The following is a 25,782-nucleotide window of genomic DNA, read 5'->3' as shown; positions in this document are numbered from 1 at the left end:
TTCTGATGCTACTATAACACCTTTAAGGCTTTCCCCAGTGGCTCAGCGGTAAGGGATCCACCAGCGATGCAGGAGATGCTGGTTCGATCCTTGGGAAGATCCCCTGGTGGAGGAAATGGCAACCCACTGCAGTATTCTTGCCTAGAAAATTCCATGGTCAGAGGAGCCCGGCAGACTACAGTTCATAGGGTCACAAAAAAGTCAAACATGACTGAGCACACACAAAATAACAACTTTAAAACCTAAAAATAAAATATCAGAAGCAAAACCAATATTTTTTTTTCTTTAGTTTTCCCTTTATTTTAGATGGCAGGCAGCATTGGATAGGTTTATAATCTTTTCTAAAAGCATGTCATTTCTGCCATCATTTTAATATGAATTTAATTCTGCTGTTGGCTCTTCACGAAACATTAGGATTAAAACTGTCCAAATATTCTTTACCAAAGCGAATTTTACCTTCTTCGATAGGAACCTTGAATTTTCCCATTTAATTTCTGCAGATTAAAAACAGCGTGATGGTAATAAACTCAGTCTCTCTCCAGCTAAATTTTAAGCCCCTAACTGGTAGGTATGGCGCAGACATTCACTCCCAGCATCTCCCAAGATGTATGATGAGTCACTAGCTTTACACTTAATCTCTTTATTCCAAGGTTTTTCAATCCGTTAAACCAACTCCTTACATTATAAGTGTAAAAGAACATTCCAGTGTTTACAAGTTCAATTTGGAGGGGAGATGTCTTGAAAGGAATCAGGGGACACTCGGCATTCTGGGTGAAAGTTCAAGAGAAAGACCACACTCAGCTCTGAGAAAGACTTTGGGGCTATGGGATGAAATGCTGGGCCAAGTGGAAAAGCATTGCTCTTGAAGTTCCTTGAGAAGTCAGTAAAGTCTACAGAAATTACAAACTGCTAAATGCAACATTTCTCTAGGGAAATGTTAAGAGTCAAGTCTGCATGTTGGTGGGCCTAGAGACAAAACAGACTGGACCCCACGAGACTATGACCGAAGGAGCCCACACGGCAGGCGGACAACTGGATGACTTGTGGTTCTTTTCAACAGACACGGCATCCAGCCACAAAATTTATGAAAAAAACTGTTTTAATACAGTTACTGCATTTGTAAACATGCAGCACAGTTGGAAACAAAGAATTTATAAATCACAGAAATATATTTTGTATCTAAGGACAAACAAATACTAAAGAATTACATGTTTCATTTTTTTTTAAGGAAGGGGACAATCATTTTTGTCAAGCACTGACAGGAAGTTGGGTTCAGAAGCTCCAATTTTCATAGGATTCCATGAGCCTATTCTTCAAAGTATGCTGTGTGAGGTTGCCCGAGGGAACATTTGACCACCTCGACTTCTCCACCTCCATTCTTCTCCCGCTGAAAGTGAATGCTAATGAAATCCTCTACAGTTTCTTCATCTGTCATCTGAAGGTCTTTCAATCCTGTCAGAAGCACTGTCCTCTTAGATACGCCTGAAAATACCTAAGGAGGAAAATAGAAAAATAAAAGATAAACAGCAATTTTCTAAGAACTCTGAATTGCAAAACTTTACATTTTATAAGCTCTGCTCAATATTTTGGACATTATCCTAAGAGAGACAAGGGGCCTCAGGAAGATTTTTCAAGGAAGAGACTATCAGAGTTCGACGTGAGTTTCAGAAAGATAACTCTAGCAGAACTGTGGCAAGTGGAGGAAAGGAAGGCAACTCTATGGACAGAGAGATCAGTTAGAGAAGCAGTGAGAAGTGGAAGTGGAAAAACTGCGTGATGAAATGGATGTTGGAGGTGAAGCTAAACCAAGAGTTAGGCTTGAGTTCCAGTCTTCAGGATGGTAGGCTAGGCAGATCATGATGACCTTTTAGGAACAGAAAAGATGATCTTTCTTTTAGGGACAGAAAAAAGCAGCAGGTTTGGAGTAAAGATAATGAATTCAGAAAAAATAAGAAGGGAAAACCATTTTAAATGCTCAATGATAGTAGATATATGAGAAAAATGTAGTTATGTCTCCACATATAAAAATATTGTGCCACAGTCAATTAAATAAGGTACAGTTTTACATTAAAAAGTATTCTTAAAACAGAAAAATTCATTCTGTACCAAGCAGATATGAAGAGACTATTTTGATATTCCTCATTAATAAGATTCAAATGAAAACAGAATCATAACTTTTTATTTTTGTGGGGGTGGGGAGTCAAGCAATTAGCTTCCAAAATGAAAGAAAAGAGATGACTTTACCTGAAACTTTTTCAAGTGTGTTTCTGTGTATGGAGAAACCGTAACTCTATAGCAGTTTTGATTTATATAAAGAGGATAGTCTTTCATTTTCAAAATCCTGTCAGCAACTAAAAATAAATTTTTAAAAATTATTTTCTTCTTTATTATAGACATTTTCTTCTTTATCATAAACATTTTTAACCAAAGATAAAACTTCCTTCAAATAGAATGTCAAAGTAAACAGTAACTTGAGTGATTAATTTTTAAGAAACTCTGGCAGGAGGAGAAGGGGACAGCAGAGGATGAGATGGCTGGATGGCATCACCGACTCGATGGACATGAGTTTGGGTGAACTCCGGGAGTTGGTGATGGACAGGGAGGCCTGGCATGCTAGGACTCATAGGGTCACAAAGAGTCGGACACGACTGAGCAACTAAACTGAACTGAAAGTCGCTTTTAAACAATTCACAGTACATAGTTTTGAAAAACATAAGACTAAATGATAAACAGACTCAGCTCCATCTGTCTTACACTATTAGTCAGTCAATGGACAATGTGCTACAAAGGCCTCGGATAGACCCACGTTGAGCTACATAAAATGGGATAACACCTGCAAAAAGTAACCCAGCCACCCTAACAAAACCCAGTATTTCCCAATCTTTCAAGAAGTATACATGAAAAATATGATTAGAATACTCTCTCTCTCTATCTTTATGTGAGAGATTTATAGAAAATTACATTACTATGATATATATAAAATTACTGTAACTGATACATGACATTCAATAAACCTCTGTAATGATGTTAATCAAAGGTGGAAGGGTGCTGAATGTCATCCAGAAAACATGAATGCAAATAAAAAAAAGAATTCATTGGTTTTCTCCAACATAAAAAATAATCAGAATTATTTTTAGAAGCATTTTTCTCCTAGAGGGGAAACAGCTAATGTGTCAAGATTGCATAAAGCTTAACAGAAACAGTTCTTAAGAATATCTGATCCCTTCTTTTCTCCTCTCACCAGTCCACCTTCAATCAGCAATGTGGTACAGCAATTAACAGTGCAGACCCTTGCTGGCGAGAACGTGGAGGAACTGGTGCCCTGATACACTGCTAGTAGGGACGCAATGGTGCAGTCACTGTGGAAAGCAGTATGGCGGTTCCTCAAACATTCAATATAGAATTACCATATTATCTAGCAATTCCAGAAGGATTTTGAAAAACATTCACCTAACCATAACTACATAACAGGACAAAGGGAGTTTGGAAATTTAAGGAAATGTCTCAGTTTTTATTAAATTAATATTCTTTATTATTTCAATTTTCTTTAAAAAGCATGTATTTTTTTATTATGAAAAAATCTAATCAGGCAATGGCTTTTAATTGTATGGCTGGATTTCTATCATATGTAATAAACTCAGGAGAAGCCCTAAGAACTAACCAGAGCAAGAGACTTTTTTTTTATTGAAAATTAGTTGACTTTGGACACAGTGGGGGAAGGAGAGGGTGGGAGGAATTGAGACAGCAGCCCTGAAAATAAAACAGATATGTAAAACAGAGAGCTAGTGGGAAGCCGCTGTTTAACACCGGGAGCTCAGCGTGGAGCTCTGTGACAGCCTGGGGAGGGTGGGCAGGGGATTGACGGGAGGCTCAAATGGGAGGGGACACATGTACACTTATGGCTGGTTCACACTGTTGTTTGGCAGAAGCCATCACAATGCTATAAAGCAATTATCCTCCAACTAAAAAGGAATTAATAAAAAAGAAAGTCACTTGCACATACTAACAGAAGCAGCTGGAGAACCTTTTATTTTTAATGATAATAATGTAAACCTCCCTAAGATTATTTTAAAAGTCCGTTTCTACGGAAAAAGGGAACAGCTCTCCCCCTTTTTCTTCCTGAAAACGATTCCCTCCATCTAAGAGGCCCTTGTCAATGGTAAAAAGTGCGATGGAAGAGACAGTTTTATATATATACATACATATAGATACATATGTGTGAAAGTGAAAGTCACTCAGTCGTGTCCAGCTCTTTGTGACCCCATGGACTCTACAGTCCATGGAATTCTCCAGGCCAGAATACTGGGGTGGTCAGCCTTTCCCTTCTCCAGGGGATCTCCCCGACCCAGGGATTGAACCCCGGTCTCCCACATTGCAGGCAGATTCTTTACCAGCTGAGCCACAAGGGAAGTCCTACATATATATATATAGCTTCCCTAGTGGCTCAGCTGGGGAAGTCTTACATATATATATATATAAAACAAGCTTCCCTAGTGGCTCAGCTGGTAAAGAATCTACATACATACATATATATATATATATATATATATATATATATACATACATAAAACAAGCTTCCCTAGTGGCTCAGCTGGTAAAGAATCTACATATATAGAGAGAGAGAAAGATATAGATATATATATATAAAACAAGCTTCCCTAGTGGCTCAGCTGGAAAAGCTATATATATATATATGTAGGACTTCCCTTGTGGCTCAGCTGGTAAAGAATCTGCCTGCAATGCGGGAGACCGGGGTTCAATCCCTGGGTCGGGAAGATCCCCTGGAGAAGGGAAAGGCTAACCACCCCAGTATTCTGGCCTGGAGAATTCCATGGACAGAGAAGCCTGGCAGGCTATAGTCCATGGAGTCGCAAAATTTCTCTGCCACACACCCACTGTGTGATCTTGGATAAACTACTTATCTTGCATATGTCTTAGCTGCCTCATCATTAAAATGAATGTAACACCTACATTTAGAGCTGTGCTATGGATCAGAGGAGACATATATATGAAACACCCAGCTCCATGCCTGGCAGGCGATAGGAAGGTACTAACACGGGGGGACTTGTTATTTCTAACCTTATTCTTAACAGTATTCAGGAAAATCATTTTCAGGACACTACCATTTTATAAGGTTAAAAACATCCCTGTTATTATGCTGCCTAATAAATTCCAAAGAAAAGAAGTAGAAAAAGAAATATTTTCAGACCTGGCAGAGCATAATTTAAACGCTAGAGCACTGTTTAACTCTCTCAATGCTGGAATACCTCCACTTTCCACAAAGGTGATGAGGGCGCTCCCGGTCTGCTTGTCATACTCCACGCACTCCACTTCTCCGCCTCCGTTGCGAGACTTAGAGAAACTCAGTTCTAGCTTGTCTCTCATCTGACTTTCTGGCAGTTCATCAGGAATGTCAGTAACGCTGATTTTCATTTTAGACACTCCTACATAAACCTGGGAAATTGTTTCATGTTCAGGAATATGGATAAGAAGTATCCGTGCTTAATAGCATTCTAAAAAGCTGTGATCACCATGTTACCTGGAATCTGACTCCTGAATTTAATGGAACTGGGTTGGCCATGAGCATCACATTTTCATTCTGTACCTGCACAAGATGGCGTGCCATTTTGATCACATTTTGGGCAACTGAAAAATAATTCGGGAAGTATTAATTTCCAATATTTCAATACATTTTTACATGTTTGGCTTAACAAAAAAATAATCCTGGGTAGTTGAGCTTTCCTTTAATTTTTTTTATTTTAAAAAAGTGTTTTTTTGGTGGTGTTTATTTTTGGTGATGCTGAGTTGCGGTGAGTGGGGCTTCCGCTCTAGTTGTGGTACGTTGGCTCTAGAGAGTGGGCTCGGTGGCTGCGGTGCGCCAGCTTATTTGCCCCAAGGCATGTGGGGATCTCAGTTTCCAGACTAGGGATCAAAGCTGCGTCCCCTGCATTGGCAGGCAGGTTCTTAACCACAGGACTACCAGGGAAGTCTCCAAATTTTCTTTAATTTTCAGGGATCTTATTTTTACATTTTTCTTAGGATTTCTAAATAATAATGGTGTTGCCACCATACTAGGATATATTAATGCCAAAATACATCAGCATAAATTTACAACGTAGAAATCCTCAAGTTTAAGAGATAAGCCTGATGATCCTTTAGAAATTCAGTACAGTCCACACCCCTCCTTTCCACTGTTGACAGAATTATCAGCGAATTCCCTCAGTACATTAAAGCACAGCCAGAAATTTCTTCCAGGTTGAGTAAGCTGGGAAGACTTTTGTAGGTCAGATTAATTCTGACAATTAATCTTTTCATCATTTCTCACTTCTTCTTAATATGTTACAAGCACCATAGAAATAAATATTTGTTCTTATCTCTGTCTTTCCCAAAGATTACATATTAAAGACCACATAGACTTAAATATCAAAGAGTGAGTCTCATTTTTTTTTGGAAGGCGGGTCATATTTAACAAAGAATTCTACTTTTACTAAAATGCTCTTGAGATCATTCATTAAAAAGTCAATAGCCTTGGTATACTGACCACAAAACTATCAAATCTAATTTATCCATGCAAATAGGAGAGGCTCTGTAGTACAATTTTGCCAAAAATCATTAGCAATCCAACAGCAACTATATGTCAGTTTAAAATGAATGTGGGTATGTGTTTTTTTAAACTGTGTGACATGAGAGTTCATAACACTTTACTTGTTGATATTGGAGCTTTTATTCTAATACGTCATGAAGACAAAAGATGCCCAGTCCTGGGCTTGTAAACCTCACATGTGTTTATGACAACCAGACAACACACCACAGCCAGAGAAAGAGAGAAACAGGGCGTTGTCATGTGGGAATTCAGATGCCTCGTACCATGATATGACTCTGTAACTTGAATTATAGCGTTTCTGTTGTTGTTAATGACAACAGGCAACAATAGCAGAGGAGGCCAACTATAAGTAATACTTAGATGATGACCTTTCCCTCCCCATCCCCACCTCTCCCTCGCCCCCCAAACCTCCAACATCTGGTGATCTGACGCAGTTGAGAGGCACTACTTGTATTTCAACCCTTGTGACTCTGACTGTCAAAAGCCAACTCCCATTGGTTTGTGTAGGAACCCAAAGCAGTCCCAGAGGAGCAGGACGTCAGAGTCACGCCAAGGGTGGGAGCAGTGACACAGCTGTCTCTGAAGAGAATCTTATTCTCAGCAGCCCCAGGTGATTTCTGTGCGGGATCCCAACTTCCCAAAGCCTCACTTCCATCTTTCAGTTATATCCCAGTGACCACCACCAATGGCCAACAGGGCTCTTGACCTCACCCTCCATCCGCAGCTACAGGGGTGGAGCCAGGGTGGACAAAGAGTGTGCGTATATAGTGACCTGCCAGAATGCCTTTCTATTTATTTTCAGGCTATAGTAACTAAACAGGCATCAGGAGACATGAGTTATAATCATAGACTCCCAGCACCTGAGCACTGGAAGGGCTTGTGAATATCTGATCCCACTCATCACTTGACAAATCTGAGAACAGAGGCCCAGATGGTGGCCTGCTCAGCGGAATAACGGTCCAGTAGAAAGTACAAGGGTACTTGGGGTTTGGCTCTCAGCTCGGCTGTTTGTTACCTATATGGACCTTATGCAAGCAAGCTTTTGTTTCCTTAGTTAAAAAATTTCTAGCATGGAGCAATAATGACAACTAACATTTATTAAGTGTTTATTATGTATCAGATACTGTGCTAAGTATTTTTTCAACGCTTCTCATTTAGTATTCAAAGCAACCCCATGAGGTAGGCATTGTTACAAGGCCTGCCATAAAAACTTGAGATTTATAAAGAACCCAACCCAAACTACACTTCTGTAAAGAGGCAAAGCTGGGGACTTTCCTGGTGGTCCAGTGGCTACAGCTCTTTGTTCCCAATGCAGGGAGCCCAGGGTCGGTTCCGGTCAGGAAACTAGATCCCATATGCCACAACCAAGACCTGGTGCAGTCAAACAAATACATAAAAATACTGGGACTTCTCTGGTGGTCCAGTGGTTAAGAATCTGCCTTCCAACTGCAGGGGACACGGGTTGGACGCCCTGCTGGGGAACTAAGATCCCACATGCCGCGGGGCAACTAAGCCTACGCACCGCAACAAAGATCCCAAGTGATGCAACCAAGACCCGACGCAGTCAATAAATAAAGAAAGTGCTGTTTTGGTTTGTTTAAAAAAAGAAGAGGCAGAGCTGGCATTCAAAGCCAGATTCTCATTAAGGTGTCCCCAGTTCTCAAGAGGGTTCCACACCATGGCAAACATCAGGTCCCATGCCAAATCTTTGACTCCAGAGCTCTTTTCATTCTCATGCCTTGTGCACTTAGGTAAATCACTGAAACATCTGAGAATCTGGTTTCTTAATGATGTAAACAGTGTCTCTATCTTATTACTTTTACAGAGTCACGTGAGTATAAAATGAGCTCATGTCTGTCAGAACTCTCTGCTTTGCTACTTTGAAACATTATGACTAGGATTATCATTGGCAGGTAGCGGGAGTAGTGTGAAAATGCTGGTATTGGGCATCACAACACGGGTTTGATTTCTAGAGCACTCACATTCTGTGCTAGTGATCATGTTCAAATCACTCAACATCTCAGAGTCTTGTTTTCTGGTCTGTAAAACAGGAATAATCCTATCTACTTCAGGGCACCCCTATGAGGATAAGACGAAATGCTATAAAAATTCTAAAGCAATGGCCAAATATCTACAAAAACTCTTTGGAAGTCCCCGTGTTTCTAAAGGTAACATGGTCAAGTTTTTGAATATTAATCATACCTTCTTCTTTTTCAAAGGTAATAAGTGCTTGTCCTTTTTGCAGCTCATAAGGGACTTTTGAGCTCACTTGACATGAATAGGAGATATCTGAAAACTCACTGTCACTCTCAGGATTCTCCACAGATGTGAACTTTATCTTTGTTTCAGGAATATCCTCATTAATCTAATTCAAACAGAAAGGTTTGATTAAAATCAACACAAGAAGTAACTTAAGTCCTTCCAATGATAATGTGATCTCATCATCCAATAATTCATTCTCCACTGACTTCAGAACCCCACAGAACGCTGATTTAATATCACTAGTAATTGCTTCTTCCCAGAAAAATACTCAGTAATCTAGTCAAATGCTGATCCTTTAATATTATTTCACAGATGAAATTGTAAGTATATAGTCTCTAACTTTTTCTAATCAATCAGTGTTTAAACTGGTCAATACTGTGTGTTGTTTGGTTCTTAAGCCTACATCATTCCTACAGAAAAGTATCTTCTAAACAACTATGCCAATAATAGGCTGTTTCACAAAGGAATCACTGCACAGTATCTTTGGTCTCATTGCAAAGAGGTATGAAATAGACGTGGGTGCATACTGCAGCTATTTTGACAGCAAACTCAGGTAATGTCATCCAAAGAGAAACTCCTAAATTCAGTTCAGTGCCTTAAAATTTATCAAATTTAAATTCCCCCTTCCTCAACACCTGTCCATCAACTTTTAACCATTCCCACAACTTAGGTTTATAAAAATGTAAAGGGACACCAATAGCAAGATTTGTTAAAAAAAAAAAAAATCTGGACGATAAAGTTAAGTGGTTATACTTTGGTGCTGAAAATCACTAGGATGAACAGGTCTCTGTTGTTTAGCCTCTAAGTGATGTCTGACTCTTTCTGTAACCCCTTGGACTATAGCCTGTCAGACTCCTCTGCCCATGGGATTTCCCAAGCAAGAATACTGGAGAAGGTTGCATTTCCTTCTCCAGGGGATCTTCCCGAGCCAGGGACCAAATCCATGTCTCCTGTACTGGTAGGCAGATTCTTTACTACTGAGCTGCCAGGGAAGCCCCGAACAGACAGTACAGTCACACAGAAATGCACAAATGAGTCAGGTGTTTTCATCTCTATTTCTCACGGTTATTTTACATGTTGCAAGAAAAAGTGTTATCATGAAGAGATTAGAAACAGCCAATGAGTCATTTGGTCTAATCTGACATTTATTCTACAATTTGACATGTCACTTTGGTAGAATTTCTGATTACCATAAGTCTGATTTCAAAACAATCTGCAGTGTGAAAAGACAGTGTTTCCCAATAACAGAGAAACATCCAGTATACACAGAAGGGTCAAGAGCTTTCCCCAGTGAGAGTGGGAATGCCTGCTTCTAGTCCTGAGTACACCATGGCAGGGAGCAATGCACTCATGGTCCCTAGAGCCCAGTTTTCAGTCCTCTGTGAAGTGGATCAATTGAGCTGGCTGGATTCCCAAGGCCCATTTGGGTTGTAGAATTAAGTGATTCTAGCTCCGGTCTAAAAATTATGCAGGATCTTAACAGAGACTTCTCTAAAGCTCACAAACACAAAAAAACCTCACTTTTGATATTTAACACTCTACCCCCAACTTCAGAAATAAAAAGTGATAATGCTTTAAAGTAAGTGTTTTAACAATCTGGATTTTGATGAAGAAAAAAGGAGTGAGAGCTGTCTAATTCAAACAAAGGAAAAATTAAGAAAGAATTTAAATGGTGAAGATACTCTTCCAATTTTTTTTTTAAACTGTGACACACACTTAAATTATTACTTGGATGAGGAGAGCAATGAAAAAATTTAGCGAGAAGACCAAGACTTTGATCCAAAAGTGATTGATAATGACCATCACTGGGAGGCTGTGTGTGTTGTATTAATGTATAATGAATATTAAAACATGCATTAGCATAAATGTGTGAGTGAGTGAGTGAATATATAAAGTCGCTCAGTCATGTCTGACTCTTCGCGACCCTATGGGCTGTAGCCCACCAGACTCCTCCGTCCGTGGGATTCTCCAGGCAAGAATACTGGAATAGGTTGCCATTTCCTTCTCCAGAGGATCTTGCAGACCCAGGGACTGAACTCAGGTCTCCCGCACTGCGGACAGACTCTTTACCATCTGAGCCACCAGGGCATCCCACAATAATTTATAGCAAGATGAAATGTTATGGAGGGATCATGCACCTGTGACCAGCACCCAGATCAATCATCAGAACAAGACCAACGACTCAGAAGCCCTCTGGGGTTCCCTTCCAGTTTCTACCTGCCTCTAACAGTAAGCACCATACTAACTTCTAACACTGTGCTTTTGTGCTCTACTTAAGTCAAAGTATATGGTACGCCCTCTTTTTCCTCTTTTGGCTCAACATTGTGTCTATGAAATTCATCCATATTATTGTATATAGTTACTGCCTGTTCATTTTCATTGCTGTGCAGTATTCCATTATGTGAATACACCCCAATTTATAAATTCATTCTACTATGGAGGGAGAGTTGATTGTTTTCAGTTTGGAAAACAGTGGTGACATGAATGATCATAATGTCTTACAAATGACTTCTGTATCATTAAATTTCTTTTTCTGAAAAAAAAATTAGCATCTGTTAAAATGAGATACAAAAATAATTAAAGGGGTACCTGAGAGGTCCTGGTGGTCTCTTGTAACTCAGCTTCAAGTTCTTGGATCTCCTTCTTTAACTGAATATTTTCCTTTATGATTTCACTAACTGATTTCTAAAAAATAAAATAAAATAACAGTCCAAATTTAAAGAGCCCCAACCTCATTTTTCCAAATGAGTTAAAGAAGCAAAATTTCTCTCTCTGAACAAGGCAAAGAAAGACATTAGATAGTCTCAGAATAAATATGATCACACGAATAAACATTTGTACAATGTTATACATCAGAAAGTGAAGAGGAACTAAAAGCCTCTTGATGAAAGTGAAAGAGGAGAGTGAAAAAGTTGCGCTTAAAAGCTCAACATTCAGAAAACTAAGATCATGGCATCTGGTCCCATCACTTCATGGGAAACAGATGCGGAAACAGTGGAAACAGTGTCAGACTTTATTTCGGGGGCTCCAAAATCATTGCATATTGAGATTTCAGCCATGAAATTAAAAGACGCTTACTTCTTGGAAGGAAAGTTATGACCAACCTAGATAGCATATTCAGAAGCAGAGACATTACTTTGCCAACAAAGGTCCATCTAGTCAAGGCTATGGTTTTTCCAGTGGTCATGTATGGATGTGAGAGTTGGACTGTGAAGAAAGCTGAGCACCGAAGAATTGATGCTTTTGAACTGTGGTGTTGGAGAAGACTCTTAGAGTCCCTGGACTGCAAGAAGATCCAACCAGTCCATTCTAAAAGACATCAGTCCTGGGTGTTCTTTGGAAGGACTGATGCTAAAGCTGAAACTCCAATACTTTGGCCACCTCATGCGAAGAGTTGACTCATTGGAAAAGACTCTGATGCTGGGAGGGATTGGGGGCAGGAGGAGAAGGGGACGACAGAGGATGAGATGGCTAGATGGCATCACTGACTTGATGGACATAAGTTTGAGTGAACTCCGGGAGTTGGTTTTGGACAGGGAGGCCTGGTGTGCTGCAATTCATGGGGTCGCAAAGAGTCGGACACGACTGAGCAACTGAACTGAACTGAACTGATACATCATTATCTGTTATTTTCCTACGACTGCCAAGGATTATTATCTCTATCACATAAACAAGGAAACCACCTTTCATGCTTACCAAAGTCACAGTAATGTTTATAGTAGAGCAAGGATTGAGGCCCATGTCTTCTGAATCTTAGCTCAGCGCTCTACCAACTCATTCCTAGCTATTTGTGACTCAAAACATGAATTTGCACCATAATTGTGGACATATGTTAGTCTGGGGCAATTACAGATTTTTTTCCCACAATATAGCTCAGGTAGTTTAAAGCATAGCCTCCATTCCATCTTGGATCTGATCATATAATTGTTAACAAAGCTCTTAACTTCTAGGTGCAAGTCAAAGAAATGAAAGGAAATTAAAAAGCAGTTAATGTGAGTTGTGTAAGAGAAAGAGTAGAAATGTGATTCTTCTTGTCAGTCTTGAATATTAGAAGTAAAAAAAAAAAAAAAAAAAACCAAAAAACTGAAAACCCGAATACTCTCCCAAATGCAAGTTAATGTTGGACAAAGACATATGAAACATGCCTCACTGCAAAACCGATAGATAGGTCAATTTTTAATAGTACTCAGTAATTTTTCCTTTTTACCTGGTTTTGTTTATCTTTCATAACTTCTTCAGCTTGCTCACATTCCTTAAGAACTTGTTTTTTGTTATCTTCATCAGCTGCCATGACTCCCTATTAATTATAAAAAATAAACACTTCACAAACTACAGCCACTATGGAGAACAGTGTGGAGATGCCTTTAAAAGCTGGAAAGAGAATTGCCATATGACCCAGCAATCCCACCGCTGGGCATACACACAGAGGAAACCAGAATTGAAAGAGACATGTGTACCCCAGTGTTCATCACAGCACTGTTTACAAAAGCCAGCACTTGGAAGCAACCTGGATGTCCCTCGGCAGACGAATGGATAAGAAAGCTGTGGTACATATACACAGTGGAATATTACTCAGCTATTAAAAAGCATGCATTTTAATCAGTTTTAATGAGGTGGATGAAACTGGAGCCTATTATACAGAGTGAAGTAAGTCAGAAAGAAAAACGTCAATACAGTACATTAACACATATATATGGAATTTAGAAAGATGGTAACAATGACCCTATATGTGAGACAGCAAAAGAGACACAGATGTAAAGAACAGACTTTTGGACTCTGTGGGAGAGGGTGAGGGTGGGATGATTTGAGAGAATAGCATTGAAACATATATATTATCATATGTGAAATAAATAGCCAGTCCAGATTTGATGCATGAGGCAGGGTGCTCAGGGTTGGTGCACTGGGATGACCCAGAGGGAAGAGATGGGGAGGGAGGTGGGAGGGGGTTCAGGATGGGGAACACATGTATACCCATGGCTGATTCATGTCAATGTATGGCAAAAACCACCACAATATTGCAAAGTAATTAGCCTCCAATTAAAATGAATAAACACTTCAAAAATGGTACATACACACAAAGAAGAAAAAATATCTTTTACCTTTTTATGGATAAAATATCTCTTCTTTGCTATATCTTTTCCCCTACCACCAAAGTCTTTAATATCATGTGAACTATATTCAAACAAATTCTGTATTTCAAATAACTTTCACATCCATAAATATTTAAAAGGTTCTAAAAATCCTTTGCATTTCAATACCATAATAGAACATAATAGGAATTAACATTCCTTTGTAGTTCTCATCTCAATCACGATATGACACTCCATTTTAAAAGACTATTATTTCAGTCCTCTAGACTTTTTCCAAAGGCTTTAATTTAAATATTTAATTCTCCTTATTATACTCCAAGAATGTAATGGAGTGAAAATATCTCCAAACACCTTTCCTCTATGATAACAGAGGTTTTCACAAAACTTCCCCTGAGTTCATACACTAGAACATGAGAAACAAAATTCATGTTTATTTCTAAAAATCTCTGATTGAAATGGCATTCTCTTCAAATATGATTATAGGCAACAAGTCACATGGTACTTGTAGCACCTGTGACGAAAGTCACCAGGCATGTGCCTCAATTACTGAAGCCCTTGTGCCCTGGGGTCCATGCTCGGCAACGAGAGAATCCAGCACAGTGAGAAGCCCAAGCACAGCAACTGAAGCATAGCCCTCCCTCACCACACCTAGAGAAACGCCCTCACAGCAATGAAGGCCCAGTGCAGCCAAACATTAATCAATTAATTAATTTTTAAAACATCTCCAGGATGGCATATAGTTTCATAAAATATTTTAACTCTCCCAGATAGCCTGAAACATTGCTTGTGCTTAACCCTGCTTCAAAATTATGACAGCTATTAAACTCATGACCATAATAATACAGCCTTATAATAAACTGTAGTATACTGGTAAAGTAGAAAGTGAAGCAAAGTGTTAGTCGCTCAGTGTCCGATTCTGCGACCCCATGGACTTTAGCCCAACAGGCTCCTCTATCCATGGGATTCTCCAGGCAAGAAAGCTGGAGTGGGTTGCCATGCCCTTTTCCAGGAGATCTTCATGACCTAAGGATTGAACCCCAGCCTCTTGGGTCTCCTGCACTGGCAGGCAGGTTCTTTACCACTAGCGCCACCTGGGAAGGTATCAGTATACTGGTATACATTACTAAATTAAAAATTTGCTTTTTAAATAACACTGATAATCGTATTTCAATATAATTGGTTTCCTTTATAATTCTCTGTATTTTGTTTTAGACTACTTAAAAAACTTTTTGAGAAAAGCTCATAGGCTTTATCAGACTGGCATCAGAAGAGTAAGAACTCTTGCCTGCATATGAATTTACCAAAATGGAGAAGTCCCAGATCAAATATGACACAAGGAATACCACCACTATTTTTACTGTTTTAGAAGCATATTAATAATGTGTCTAGTAACACAATCTTCCAAGATTTCAACTGACTAAATTCTCACTATTCCTATAGAACAAACAGAAAAGACAGGTATTCCTCTTTAAAAATATAATAGAAGATTAGCAAAAAAATTAATTATGGCTTAGTTTACTCAGTGTGAACCCACGCAGTGTCCAAAAAATGGGTCATATGGTAATTCTACTTTCAATTTTTTGAGGATTCTCCATAACTATTTTCCATAGTGAATGCACCAATTTACATTCACATCAAGAGTGCACAAGGGTTCCCTTCTCTCCACATCCTGTCAGCATTTGTTAACTCTTGTCTTTTTGATGATGGCCATTCCAATAGATGTAAGATGTCATCTCACTGGGATTTCAATTTACACTGCACTAGTGATTAGTAGGAGAAGGCAATGGCACCCCACTCCAGTACTCTTGCCTGGAAAATCCCATGGACGGATGAGCCTGGTGGGCTGCAGTCCATGGGGTCGCAAAGAGTTGGACACGACTGAGCAACGTTACTTTCACTTTTCACTTTCATACATTGGAGAAGGGAAATGGCAACCCACTCCAGTGTTCTTGCCTGGAGAATCCCAGGGACAGGGAGCCTGGTGGGCTGCCGTCTATGGGGTCGCAAAGAGTCGGACACAACTGAGCAACTTCACTTTCCCTTTTCACTTTCATGCATTGGAGAAGGAAATGGCAACCCACTCCAGTGTTCTTGCCTGGAGAATCCCAGGGACAGGGAGCCTGGTGGGCTGCCGTCTATGGGGTCGCACAGAGTCAGAGACGACTGAGGCAACTTAGCAGCAGCAGCAACAGTGATTAGTAATGGTGAGCATCTTTTCATGTTCCTTTTGATCTTTCATATATCTTCTTTGGAGAAATGTCTTTTTAAGTCATTTTGCCCAGTTTTTAATTGAGTTATTAGATATTTTAGCATTGAGTTTCATGAGTTCTTTATATATTTTGGATATTAACCCCTTATCAGATATACTGCAGCTTTGCCTGTGGCTCAGCAGGTGAAGAATCCATCTGCAATGCAGGAGACACAGGAGACACCCTTTTGATCCCTGATTGAAAAGAACCCTTGGAGAAGGAAATGGCAGCCCACTCCAATGTACTGGATTTTCCTGCCTGGAAAATCCCATGCACGGAGGAGCCTGGAGGGTTACAGTCAAAAGGGTGGTAAAGAGTCTGACATGACTAAGCACTGTACATATACATGCATCAGATATATGGTTTGGAAATATTTTTTGTGTGTGCTTACCAGAGGTAGAGGGTGGTCTGGAAGGTGATTTGGAGGAAAGTGGTCAAAAGCTGCAAACATGGAGCTCCCAGTGGCTAAAGGTACATAAACATGATTTATCAAGTAAGTAAATATATGGAGGACAATAGGAGCCAGGTTCTTCATTGTCAGAGAAGGTGATTGTAAATATGGAAAGGGAAAAAAAATAGAATTAATGCTACAAAATGGAACTGGAGATATCAGTATAATCTCATGATTTCTGATGGATTGATAGGAAAGTACAGAAATTTAAATATAGGTATAAGTGTGCATATGTGTGATATTTCCCAGTTCTGTCTGCTAAAGGGGCCTGGAAACAAAGACAATAGCAATGAGCACATTTAGCATCCAGAATTTGGTTTCTAATACCATTCTCAGCTACTAGGAACCAAGGCTATTCAGAGAAATGGCCGTTTCTAGAACTGGGACAGGAAAAGTATAAGACAAGCGTCTTATGATGCCAGAAAGCAAGAAGTGCTCAAAGAATGATGAGAATATGTCACAAGAACAGAGTCCAGCTTGAGGGGGTTCTTACTGGGAAAATTTGGGAATTGATTAAGCATAGAGATAAATGACAGCAATAATTAAATCCACTTAGTACTAAAACAGATAGATAAATTGATATTTTTGTGAAAAAAGGACCATTTAAGTAGCTTAAAATACAAGTACTGCTAACCAAATTTCTGTGCAATCTCAACCACTTAGGTGTTACTCATCAGCCCTGAAGGAGATCAACAACTTCAGTAGGGGTAACTATCAGCTTGCCCTTCTGCATTGAACATATCAAGCTGATTTTCAAGAATATAAGCACCACAAGGGCAGTGATTTTTGTTTTGTTCTCGAAAGTATGCCCTACTTTATCCAGAACGATACTGGAACAGTACTAAAAGAATGCTAGGGACACAGTTTGTACTCAAGAAATGATATTTTTAAATTGTGTTAAAGTTTCCTTACACTGAGCAACCTGTTCTTGAACTTCACATAAGTAGAATAATTTAGCATGTATCCTTTTATATGTGCTAGAGTTTTAATGGAGAAGGCAATGGCACCCCACTCCAGTAATCTTGCCTGGAAAATCCCATGGACAGAGGAGCCTGGTGGGCTATAGTCCATGGGGTGGCTTAGAGTCAGAGACGACTGAGCGACTTCACTTTGACTTTTCACTTTCATGCATTGGAGAAGGAAATGGCAACCCACTCCAGTGTTCTTGCCTGGAGAATCCCAGGGACGGGGGAGCCTGGTGGGCTGCCATCTATGGGGTCGCACAGAGTCGGACACGACTGAGGTGACTTAGTAGTAGTAGTAGTAGTTTTAAACTCAACATGTTTTGGAGATTTGTTCACGTTATTGCATGTATTCGTAGCTTATTCCTTTTTATTGCTGTGTAGTATTCCTTACATGGATAGTTCACACTTGGTTTATCCATTCTCCTGGAGGTGGGTATTTGGTTGTTTCCAGTTTGGGGGTCACTATGAAGAAAGCTTCTTAAAGCAAAACAAAAACAAACAAACAAAAGAAATACTTCCCAAAAAAAACACTTATTAATTTCAAAGTGGAAAAGAGTAAATTTTAGTGAAGAAGCCAGGCAGATGCCACTATAATGAAGTAGTCAAAGTAAACAATGAGATACATCAAAATTATCTGACATATGATAGGCCCAGCAAGAACACAGCAAGACTTCTGTGATATTCCTGCCAAAGATGCACAAGCTGAATCTAAGAATGAGGAAACAGGAGACACACTGGCCTGTTTCATTCAAAAGTGTTAAGCACATGAAAGCCAAGTAAAGACTGAGAAACTGTCCCAGACCTGAGGCTAAAGATACATCGTAACTAAACACCATGCATCATTCTTGGCTCTGTTTGTTATACACTATATAATAGGGACAACCGGCAAAATTCAAATTACATCAAAGGATTAGATGGCATTAATGTACCTATATTAATTTTCTGATCTTGATCACTGTATTGTAGTTATGTAAAGAATACCTTTTTTTTTTTTTACAGGAAATAAATACTCAAGACTTCCAGGTTAATGGGTCATGATACCTGCACTCAAATAACTCAGGAAAAAGAAAAGTTGTTACTTGTAACTTTTCTGTAAGTTTGAAAGGGTTCAAGAAAATTTTTAAAGATACATATTAGTAGTTCTTATTGCATCAACAACGGCAGTCTTTACAATGCTATTCATCCCATATCTTACATAATTTAACCCCAACTAGTCTTAGTTGGCTACCTCATGCGAAGAGTTGACTCGTTGGAAAAGACTCTGATGCTGGGAGGGATTGGGGGCAGGAGGAGAAGGGGACGACAGAGGAGGAGATGGCTGGATGGCATCACCAACTTGATGGGCATGAGTTTGAGTGAACTCCGGGAGTTGGTGATGGACAGGGAGGCCTGGCATGCTGCGATTCATGGGGTCGCAAAGAGTTGGACCCTACGGAGTGACTGAACTGAACTGAACTGTGTCTTATTTAGACAACTCCTGGACCAAGTTCCTTAACCACACTGAACAACCTAAGGGTTTCTCTTCTCCCTCATGTTCCTCAATGTCACATCCTCCCTCCCCTGCCAACCTTAATTTCCACTTAATGAAATCCTACTGTTCTTCAATGTCCATCCCAAATTCCACCCCCAAGTTCTTGAAGTCTTTTATGATTCCCCCAAATGATGTTACCTCTTCCCCATTACCTCTTTTGGGGAGCTTTATTTGTCTGCTGCTGCTGCTGCTGCTAGGTCGCTTCAGTCATGTCCGACTCTGTGCGACCCCATAGATGGCAGCCTACTAGGCTACTTTTGTCATTTTCCATGACAAGATGGTCATGACCTTGAGGCCAGGGCCTACATTCCCTCTTCCCTGTATCCATTCAGAGCACGAGTTCACATACTGAAAACACTTAATGTTTATAGGACTGCCTGGTATCTTGACTCAGGTATTTGCTCAGCCCCGGACACCTGGGGCATGCAGTGTTCTATGAAATGTTCTCATTACATTTCCAGAAAGCAGAAACTGCAACATTCTTTAACTGCTTTTTTAAGTCTATTCTTAATGCTTGTAATAAAAGCTCTCAATAATACATTTAACTCATATAAATGGTCTACTACTTAATATTCCCAGAACTTGTTACAGCATATCTAGTATCTGGATACTTTCCCTCCTTGATGAACGGGATGTATAGTAATAGCTTTCCTTTTATGCACTCAAAAGGTAGGCAAAATAATGGCCCTTTTAAAGAGGTCCACATCCTAACCCCCATAATCTGTGAAAATGTTGGGTTATGCTGCAAAGGAGAACTAAGGTTATAGACTGAATTAAGGTTGCTAATTTACAGCTGACTTTAAAATATAAAGCTCTTCCTGGATTATTGGTGGGGAACAATGTAATCATCAGGGTCCTTCTTCAAAGTGAAAGAGGAAGGGAGAAGGGCAGAATCAGAGTGAGATGTGACAAGGGAAGAATAGTCAGAGAGATGCAATGCTGCTGGTTTTGAGGATGGAGATATGGCACCACTCCTGAGCCAAAGGAGATGAGCAATCGATAGAAGCATAAAAGACGAGAAAACAGGTTCACATCATTAACCTCCAGAAAGGCAGGCAGAGCAGCTAACACCTTGATTTTAACTTAGTGAAGGCCACCCAGACTTATACTGAATTTTGTGTGTGTGTGTGTGTGTGGTAATCTGGACAGGTTGCAGGGCATGGAGGACCTTAGTTCCTCGACCAGGGATCAAACCCATGACCTCTGCAATGGAAACACAAAGTCTAACCACTGGACGGCCAGGGAAATCCCCCATACATAATTTTAAGATAAATTTGTAGCTTTTAAGGTTTTACTGAGTCCATGGTAATTTATTATGGCAGCAAATGAAAAAAAAAAAAAAAAAACCGTACAAATCACCTCCACCTGTTCACCACCTACTTCCCTAAGGCAAATCTTCCCATAGGCATGCCAGGCAGCAAAAACAAAGGAAATGAGGCAAAGGAAGGGGAAAAGGAGGTGGAGATGCGCAGACAGGATTGCTTCCTGTTGTTTTTTAACTTTTGCGTGTCGCATAGATAGGGAAACACCACATTCTGTTTTGGATGTCTCTTTAAATAAAATCCCTGTATGTTCTGAAAAATCAGGCACGACAGCCAAACCCTGCGCCTGCCAGGAGACTAAATCTCCCTAAGGAATCTGTTTTCCTAAGAACTTTCTCCAGAGACACTACAGAAACAGTGGGGAAACACAAACCATTTTAAGTTTCAATTTCCTAAACGAAGCAAAGCAAAGGAGACGGGGTCAGAGGCCGGGGCTGCAGGCAGAAAGCCCCGTGGGCAGGGGGCAGCCGCGCCCCCTCGGCAGCTAGGTGGCCCCCACGACCTCGGCAGCGGGCAGCGCAGGAGGGCGGCGCAGGGAATGGGGTCGCAGAGCCAACGACACCCTACTCTCCGCCAGGCGTTCCCACCAACCCTCAACCCCACCGGAGGTCCCCGGCCCCGCGGAGCCCACAGGGTCGCCACTCACAGCCTCTCCAGCCGGGCCCACTAGGAGCAGGAATGGCAGCGCGGGAAGGGGTCGCCCACTCACGCGCCTCGGCCGGCCGAGCGCCGCGCCCAGGTTCCCGGAAACCTCGCTGGCGGCGCGGGTAGTCGCTGGAACCCTCCGGGCCTGGCTGGGGCTCCCTCGTCCGGAAGCGCCTTCAGCCTTTTTCAAATGGATGGCCCGCGGATCAACAGTTTACTTCCTTTTAAAAAAAGAAAGAGAGAATAACAGAAGAAGAAAACTACCCAAGGATGATTTTGCTTCAGTCTAGTCACTGGTCGAATACCAAACCCGGTTCCCCAATGATTAGTCACTAACAAGTTATACCTATTTTCACTTTCGGTTTTTAAAATGTGTTGGTTTTGTTTTTGTTTGGAGGAAATCTACTCCCAAAGTGTTCCTGAAGTTTCCATAAACACTCATTTTAAGACATGTTTTAAAAACCACTCCTTCGGATGTGTATTCCAGGACGTGTTTTGGGAAAATGGGCAGAAACCAAATAAAGTGGCAGTCTCTCTTCAGACAATAACTCTCACTGTAATCTGTTGGTCACTGCAGCCTTAATCTACAAATCCTCACAGCCAGCACGGAGTCTGCTTTGGTGTGTTTCTTTTGTAACTTCGCAGGAAATTGGCAAAGTGTGGTGTTCAGCTGATTTCTGTGATCCATGTCCCTTGAAACTTTTCTCTGGTATTATTGTGAAGCTTGTAAACAAACGCTTCACTAGGTGTGATCTTTTTCTTTGGAACGGAAAACATCTGGTTTATTTCAAAAATGGCAGTGTTTCTGAATCCTACATAGAGAACCACCCCACAGCTGCACTTACTGTGAATAGGTCAGGGAACAGATGCATGAAATGACTTTTAGACAGAAATTCTAGTTGATAGTGCTGTATAGTCATATGTAAAACTGACATGTTATCTGATAAAAGATTAACCAAAATCAAAGTCCTTTATATCAAGAATGTTGATGGCAATCTAGTTTACGTTGGACTTCCTAACTGAAAAAAATAAAGGTATATAGACATTTGTGCTCATCAACCCAGTCAAAAGAGCAATAAAACGCTACCTGATACAGCTTGAGAATTACTTTTGGTCTCCCCTAGAATTTTATTTTTTATTTTATTTTTGGCTGCACCATGAAGCTTGTGGGATATTAGTTCCCTGACCAGGAACTGAACATGGGACCACAGCAGTGAAAGCACCGAGACCTAACCCCTGAACCACCAGGAAAATCCCACCCCTTAAAATTTTAGAGAACATGAACTCTGGAAATTATTTAGTTCAAACATCATTTCTTCTTTTACCTTATATTTGTTTTTTACAAGAAGATAGTAAGCAACAGGACCATGACCACAATGGGACTCATCTAAGATGGACTCCAATATTGTTAAAGGACAAAGGAAACAGATAGGAGGGAAGCCATTGGGAGGGAGCTGAAGCTGAGCCATGTGTAACAGTCTGAACTCAACTCAGCAGATTCAGGACTCTGCAAAACACTGAGGTTCTGAAGATAAATAGTCAGATCCCAGATATATTGTTGTTAATTGTTGTAATTGCAAAGATCTACCGAGAACACCTAAGCATTTTATAAACCTTTTCTGATTTGCCAACAGCAATATGAAACAAGTATTATCCCCATTTTGCAGATGAGGAAACTTAACATGCTGATCCAAATGTAGGCAATGAATCCATGATGACAGTAACGTCTTTCTCTATTCTCAACCATGAAATCAAGCTCTACATTTTGTTCTACAGGGCGTGAAAAAAAAAGAAGGAATTCTATGGGCACATGTGATTAGGAAATGCTGCACACTGGATTCACACTTGGGAGGTTCCCAATGCACATCCACACATCAAGAGTTTTGAGAAATATTGCAAGGTAAAATTAAAGCATACATTTAAATTTTTAACTTTATTTAATTTTGAATTTATCAAACTAACTTGACCTTTAAAGTCTTTTTTATTTTTCAAGAAACAGCTATTTAAATCTTGAAAAGTTTCCAGTGGGGCAATTTGAACTATGCTTTACTAATGATGGGGTCGGGGACTTGATTCCTCAAAATATGGCACCTTGGATATTGACTATTTTAAGTGGAAGGAGTTTGAGAAAACAATAGAAGCTCTAAAACAGTTACTCTGAACTTCTCCCCACTATTACCTTTCAAAGAACCTCCTGTGAGAGTTGCTCTCTCTGTACCTGTAGGGAAGGAGCATTCTTTCTCCAAAGACAAATGGACCCGGAGAAGAATCCTAACAAATCGGCTTTGCTAAGTTTTCCCCAGTTTACTTTGATTACCTCATATTCTCTAACCTATTATATTCTTCCATGACTATCCTCTCTTCATCAAATCTAGCATAAAAATACTCAGGCCTAACTGTTTCTGTGGGTCTTCATTTCTTTTTTCTTTTTTTTATTGGCTACACCACACAGCATGCAGAATCATAGTTCCCGGACTGGGGATGGAACTTGTGTTCCCTGCAGTGGAAGTATAGAGTCCTAACTACAGAATGGCCAGGGAATTCCCATGAGTCTTCATTTCCTTTTGAAGACTCCTATGTGATGTAAAACTTACATTAAATAAATTTGTGTGCTTTTCTCTTGCTCTTCTGTCTTTGTCAGTTTCATTTTTAGACCTAGCCAGGAATCCTATGAAGGTCAAGGAAAACTTCTTCCTTCTATCTACCTACCTACCTGTCTACCTACTTATATATCTTAACATGTCATGTAAATCTACACAGCCATGATGTGAGATGTATATTGTGTTACAGATTTATCTCCCCACTAGATGGCAATGAACTTCTCCCAGGCTTCCCTGTAAATGCACCACCTCACCCCCACCCCCACACAAACATATCAGTGTTACATACTGTCCCACGTAGCTATGAAGTGTAATACTAGGAGTAGCAGAACACAAAGGAGAAAGGACTTGCTTCTACCTCAAGAAGTCAGGGAATGTTCCCTCCACAGAACAGGTGAAGACTGAGCTGTCTCTTAAAGGCAGAAGCGGCTTAGCACGCACACACACTTAAAGGCAAGAGGAAGTGAACTGAGATCAAAGTTCAGGTGAAAAATCCCCAAAGAAAGAAACAACTCAGGAGGCACCAAGAATTTAGTGGGTATGCAAACCACGAAAAAACCACGTGATATCTCTTATGTTATACTCTTTCTTTTAGAAAAGGTCTAGCACACCAAGTTTATACTGCTGTTGCCATGATTTTGGTAATTCTGTTTGCAGTTCATGCTTGGGGAAGCTGGAACATTTGTACCATCCATGCCAAGCACTGTGCAGGGTACAGAGTGATACAAAGGAATCTTTATTGTTGTTTAGTCGCTAAGCGTGTCTGACTCTTTGCGATCCCACAGACTGAACCCGAGTCTCCTGTGGGATTTCCTACACAAGAATATTGGCGTGAGGCTTTTCCACCTCCAAAACCGCACTGCTCCTGCAGCTCTGTGGCAAGCCCTCCAGTCAGGGTTCTGTTCCACATGGTAGGGATTGTTCAAGTTGTCAAGAACAAGGATACAAGAGATACAAAGAGATACTTCAAGAGATACAAAGTGAAATTCAGAATACAGCAAGAGGGCAAAACTGACAACTATGCTCAGAAACGATTGGTAATCCAAGATAAAAATACGTACAACGCACCTAAATACAGAATGATCGTCATGTAACAAACAGAGACATTATTTGTCAGGTTTCTTATGCCTGTATAGAAGGAGATATGATAGTTTGTGCAGCTTATGCTCACGAACTCCCAAAACATGGTGTGAAGGTTGGGCTGACAAATCTTGCTGCAGCATATTGTACTGGCCTGCTGCTGGCCTGCAGGCTTATTAATAGATTTGGTATGGACAAAATTTATGAAGGCCAAGTCAAAGTGACTGGAGATAAATACAATGTGGAAGGCGTTGATGGTCAACCTGGTGCCTTCACTTGTTACCTAGATGCAGGACTTGCCAGAACTACTACCAGGAATAAAGTTTTTGAGGCCCTAAAGGGAGCTGTCAATGGAGGCTGGTCTATCCCTCATAGTACAAACGGTTCCCTGGTTATGACTCAGAAAGCAAAGAATTCAGTGGTGAGGTACACCGAAAGCACATCACGGGGCAGAACGTTGTAGATTACATGCATTACCTAATTGAAGAAGATGAGGATGCTTACAAGAAACAATTTTCTCAGTACATAACGAACGTAACTCCAAACATGACGGAGGAAATGTATAAGAAAGCTCATGCTGCAACACGAGAAAATTCAGTGTATGAGAAGCCTAAGAAAGAAGTTAAAAAGAAGAGGCAGAACCGTCCCAAAATGTCGCTTGCCCAGAAGAAAGATCAGGTAGCTCAGAAGCAAGCAGGCTTCCTTAGAGCTTGGGAATGGGCTGCCGAGAGTTAAACAAAACCACAATTTTCTAGCAAGATTTTTCAGATAGAGACAATAATAAACTTATTGAACAAGCAGCAAAAAAAAAAAAGAATATTGGAGTGGGTTGCCATTTCTTCTCCAAGGGATCGTCTCACCCAGGGATTGAACCCAAGTCTCCTGTATTACATGGGGATTCTTTACCACTGAGCTACTGAGGAAGCCCACAAAAGAATTAGGTAACATCATCCTGGTTTTCAAGAGGTTTGAATTGAAATATC

At 40.3% G+C, this 25,782-nt stretch overlaps 1 protein-coding gene and 1 pseudogene across 10 annotated transcripts; one reads left to right on the top strand and one right to left on the bottom strand.

The window, feature by feature from the left end:
* Positions 1-624: 624 nt before the first annotated feature.
* On the bottom strand, positions 625-21,463 carry NMI (N-myc and STAT interactor). Of its 10 annotated transcripts, none has more exons than XM_027964969.3 (9): positions 21,121-21,463; positions 16,597-16,670; positions 13,074-13,163; positions 11,456-11,551; positions 8,807-8,969; positions 5,540-5,646; positions 5,268-5,454; positions 2,245-2,351; positions 625-1,492 (listed from the first exon to the last, which is right to left on the bottom strand). In XM_027964969.3, exons 2-9 carry the CDS (start codon positions 16,654-16,656, stop codon positions 1,307-1,309), a joined length of 996 nt encoding a protein of 331 aa, XP_027820770.2. In that variant the 5' UTR covers positions 16,657-16,670; positions 21,121-21,463; the 3' UTR covers positions 625-1,306. The 10 variants fall into 10 exon arrangements, with proteins under 10 accessions (XP_027820770.2, XP_027820772.2, XP_042099838.1 ...); XM_027964971.3 differs by having other exon boundaries at positions 8,906-8,969; XM_042243904.2 differs by having other exon boundaries at positions 21,184-21,463.
* A 3,164-nt stretch (positions 21,464-24,627) lies between these two features.
* LOC101112890 (large ribosomal subunit protein uL18-like) lies at positions 24,628-25,534 on the top strand (annotated as a pseudogene).
* The last annotated feature ends 248 nt before the right edge of the window (positions 25,535-25,782 follow it).

This window comes from Ovis aries, chromosome 2, assembly GCF_016772045.2.
Source record: "Ovis aries strain OAR_USU_Benz2616 breed Rambouillet chromosome 2, ARS-UI_Ramb_v3.0, whole genome shotgun sequence".
NCBI classification, from domain to species: domain Eukaryota; kingdom Metazoa; phylum Chordata; class Mammalia; order Artiodactyla; family Bovidae; genus Ovis; species Ovis aries.
This window is presented reverse-complemented; position numbering and strand designations above follow the sequence as displayed.

Excerpts from the sequence above, each read along its gene's own strand:
- NMI (XM_042243903.1), bottom strand. The coding sequence starts at position 18,040 with ATGGATAAACCAAGTGTGAACTATCCAT. Across the intron at positions 8,970-11,455 it reads AGACCACCAGGACCTCTCAG|ATTAATGAGGATATTCCTGA; the intron begins GTACCCCTTTAA and ends TGTTTGAATTAG. Across the intron at positions 2,352-5,267 it reads CACCTTTGTGGAAAGTGGAG|TTGCTGACAGGATTTTGAAA; the intron begins GTATTCCAGCAT and ends ATTTATTTTTAG.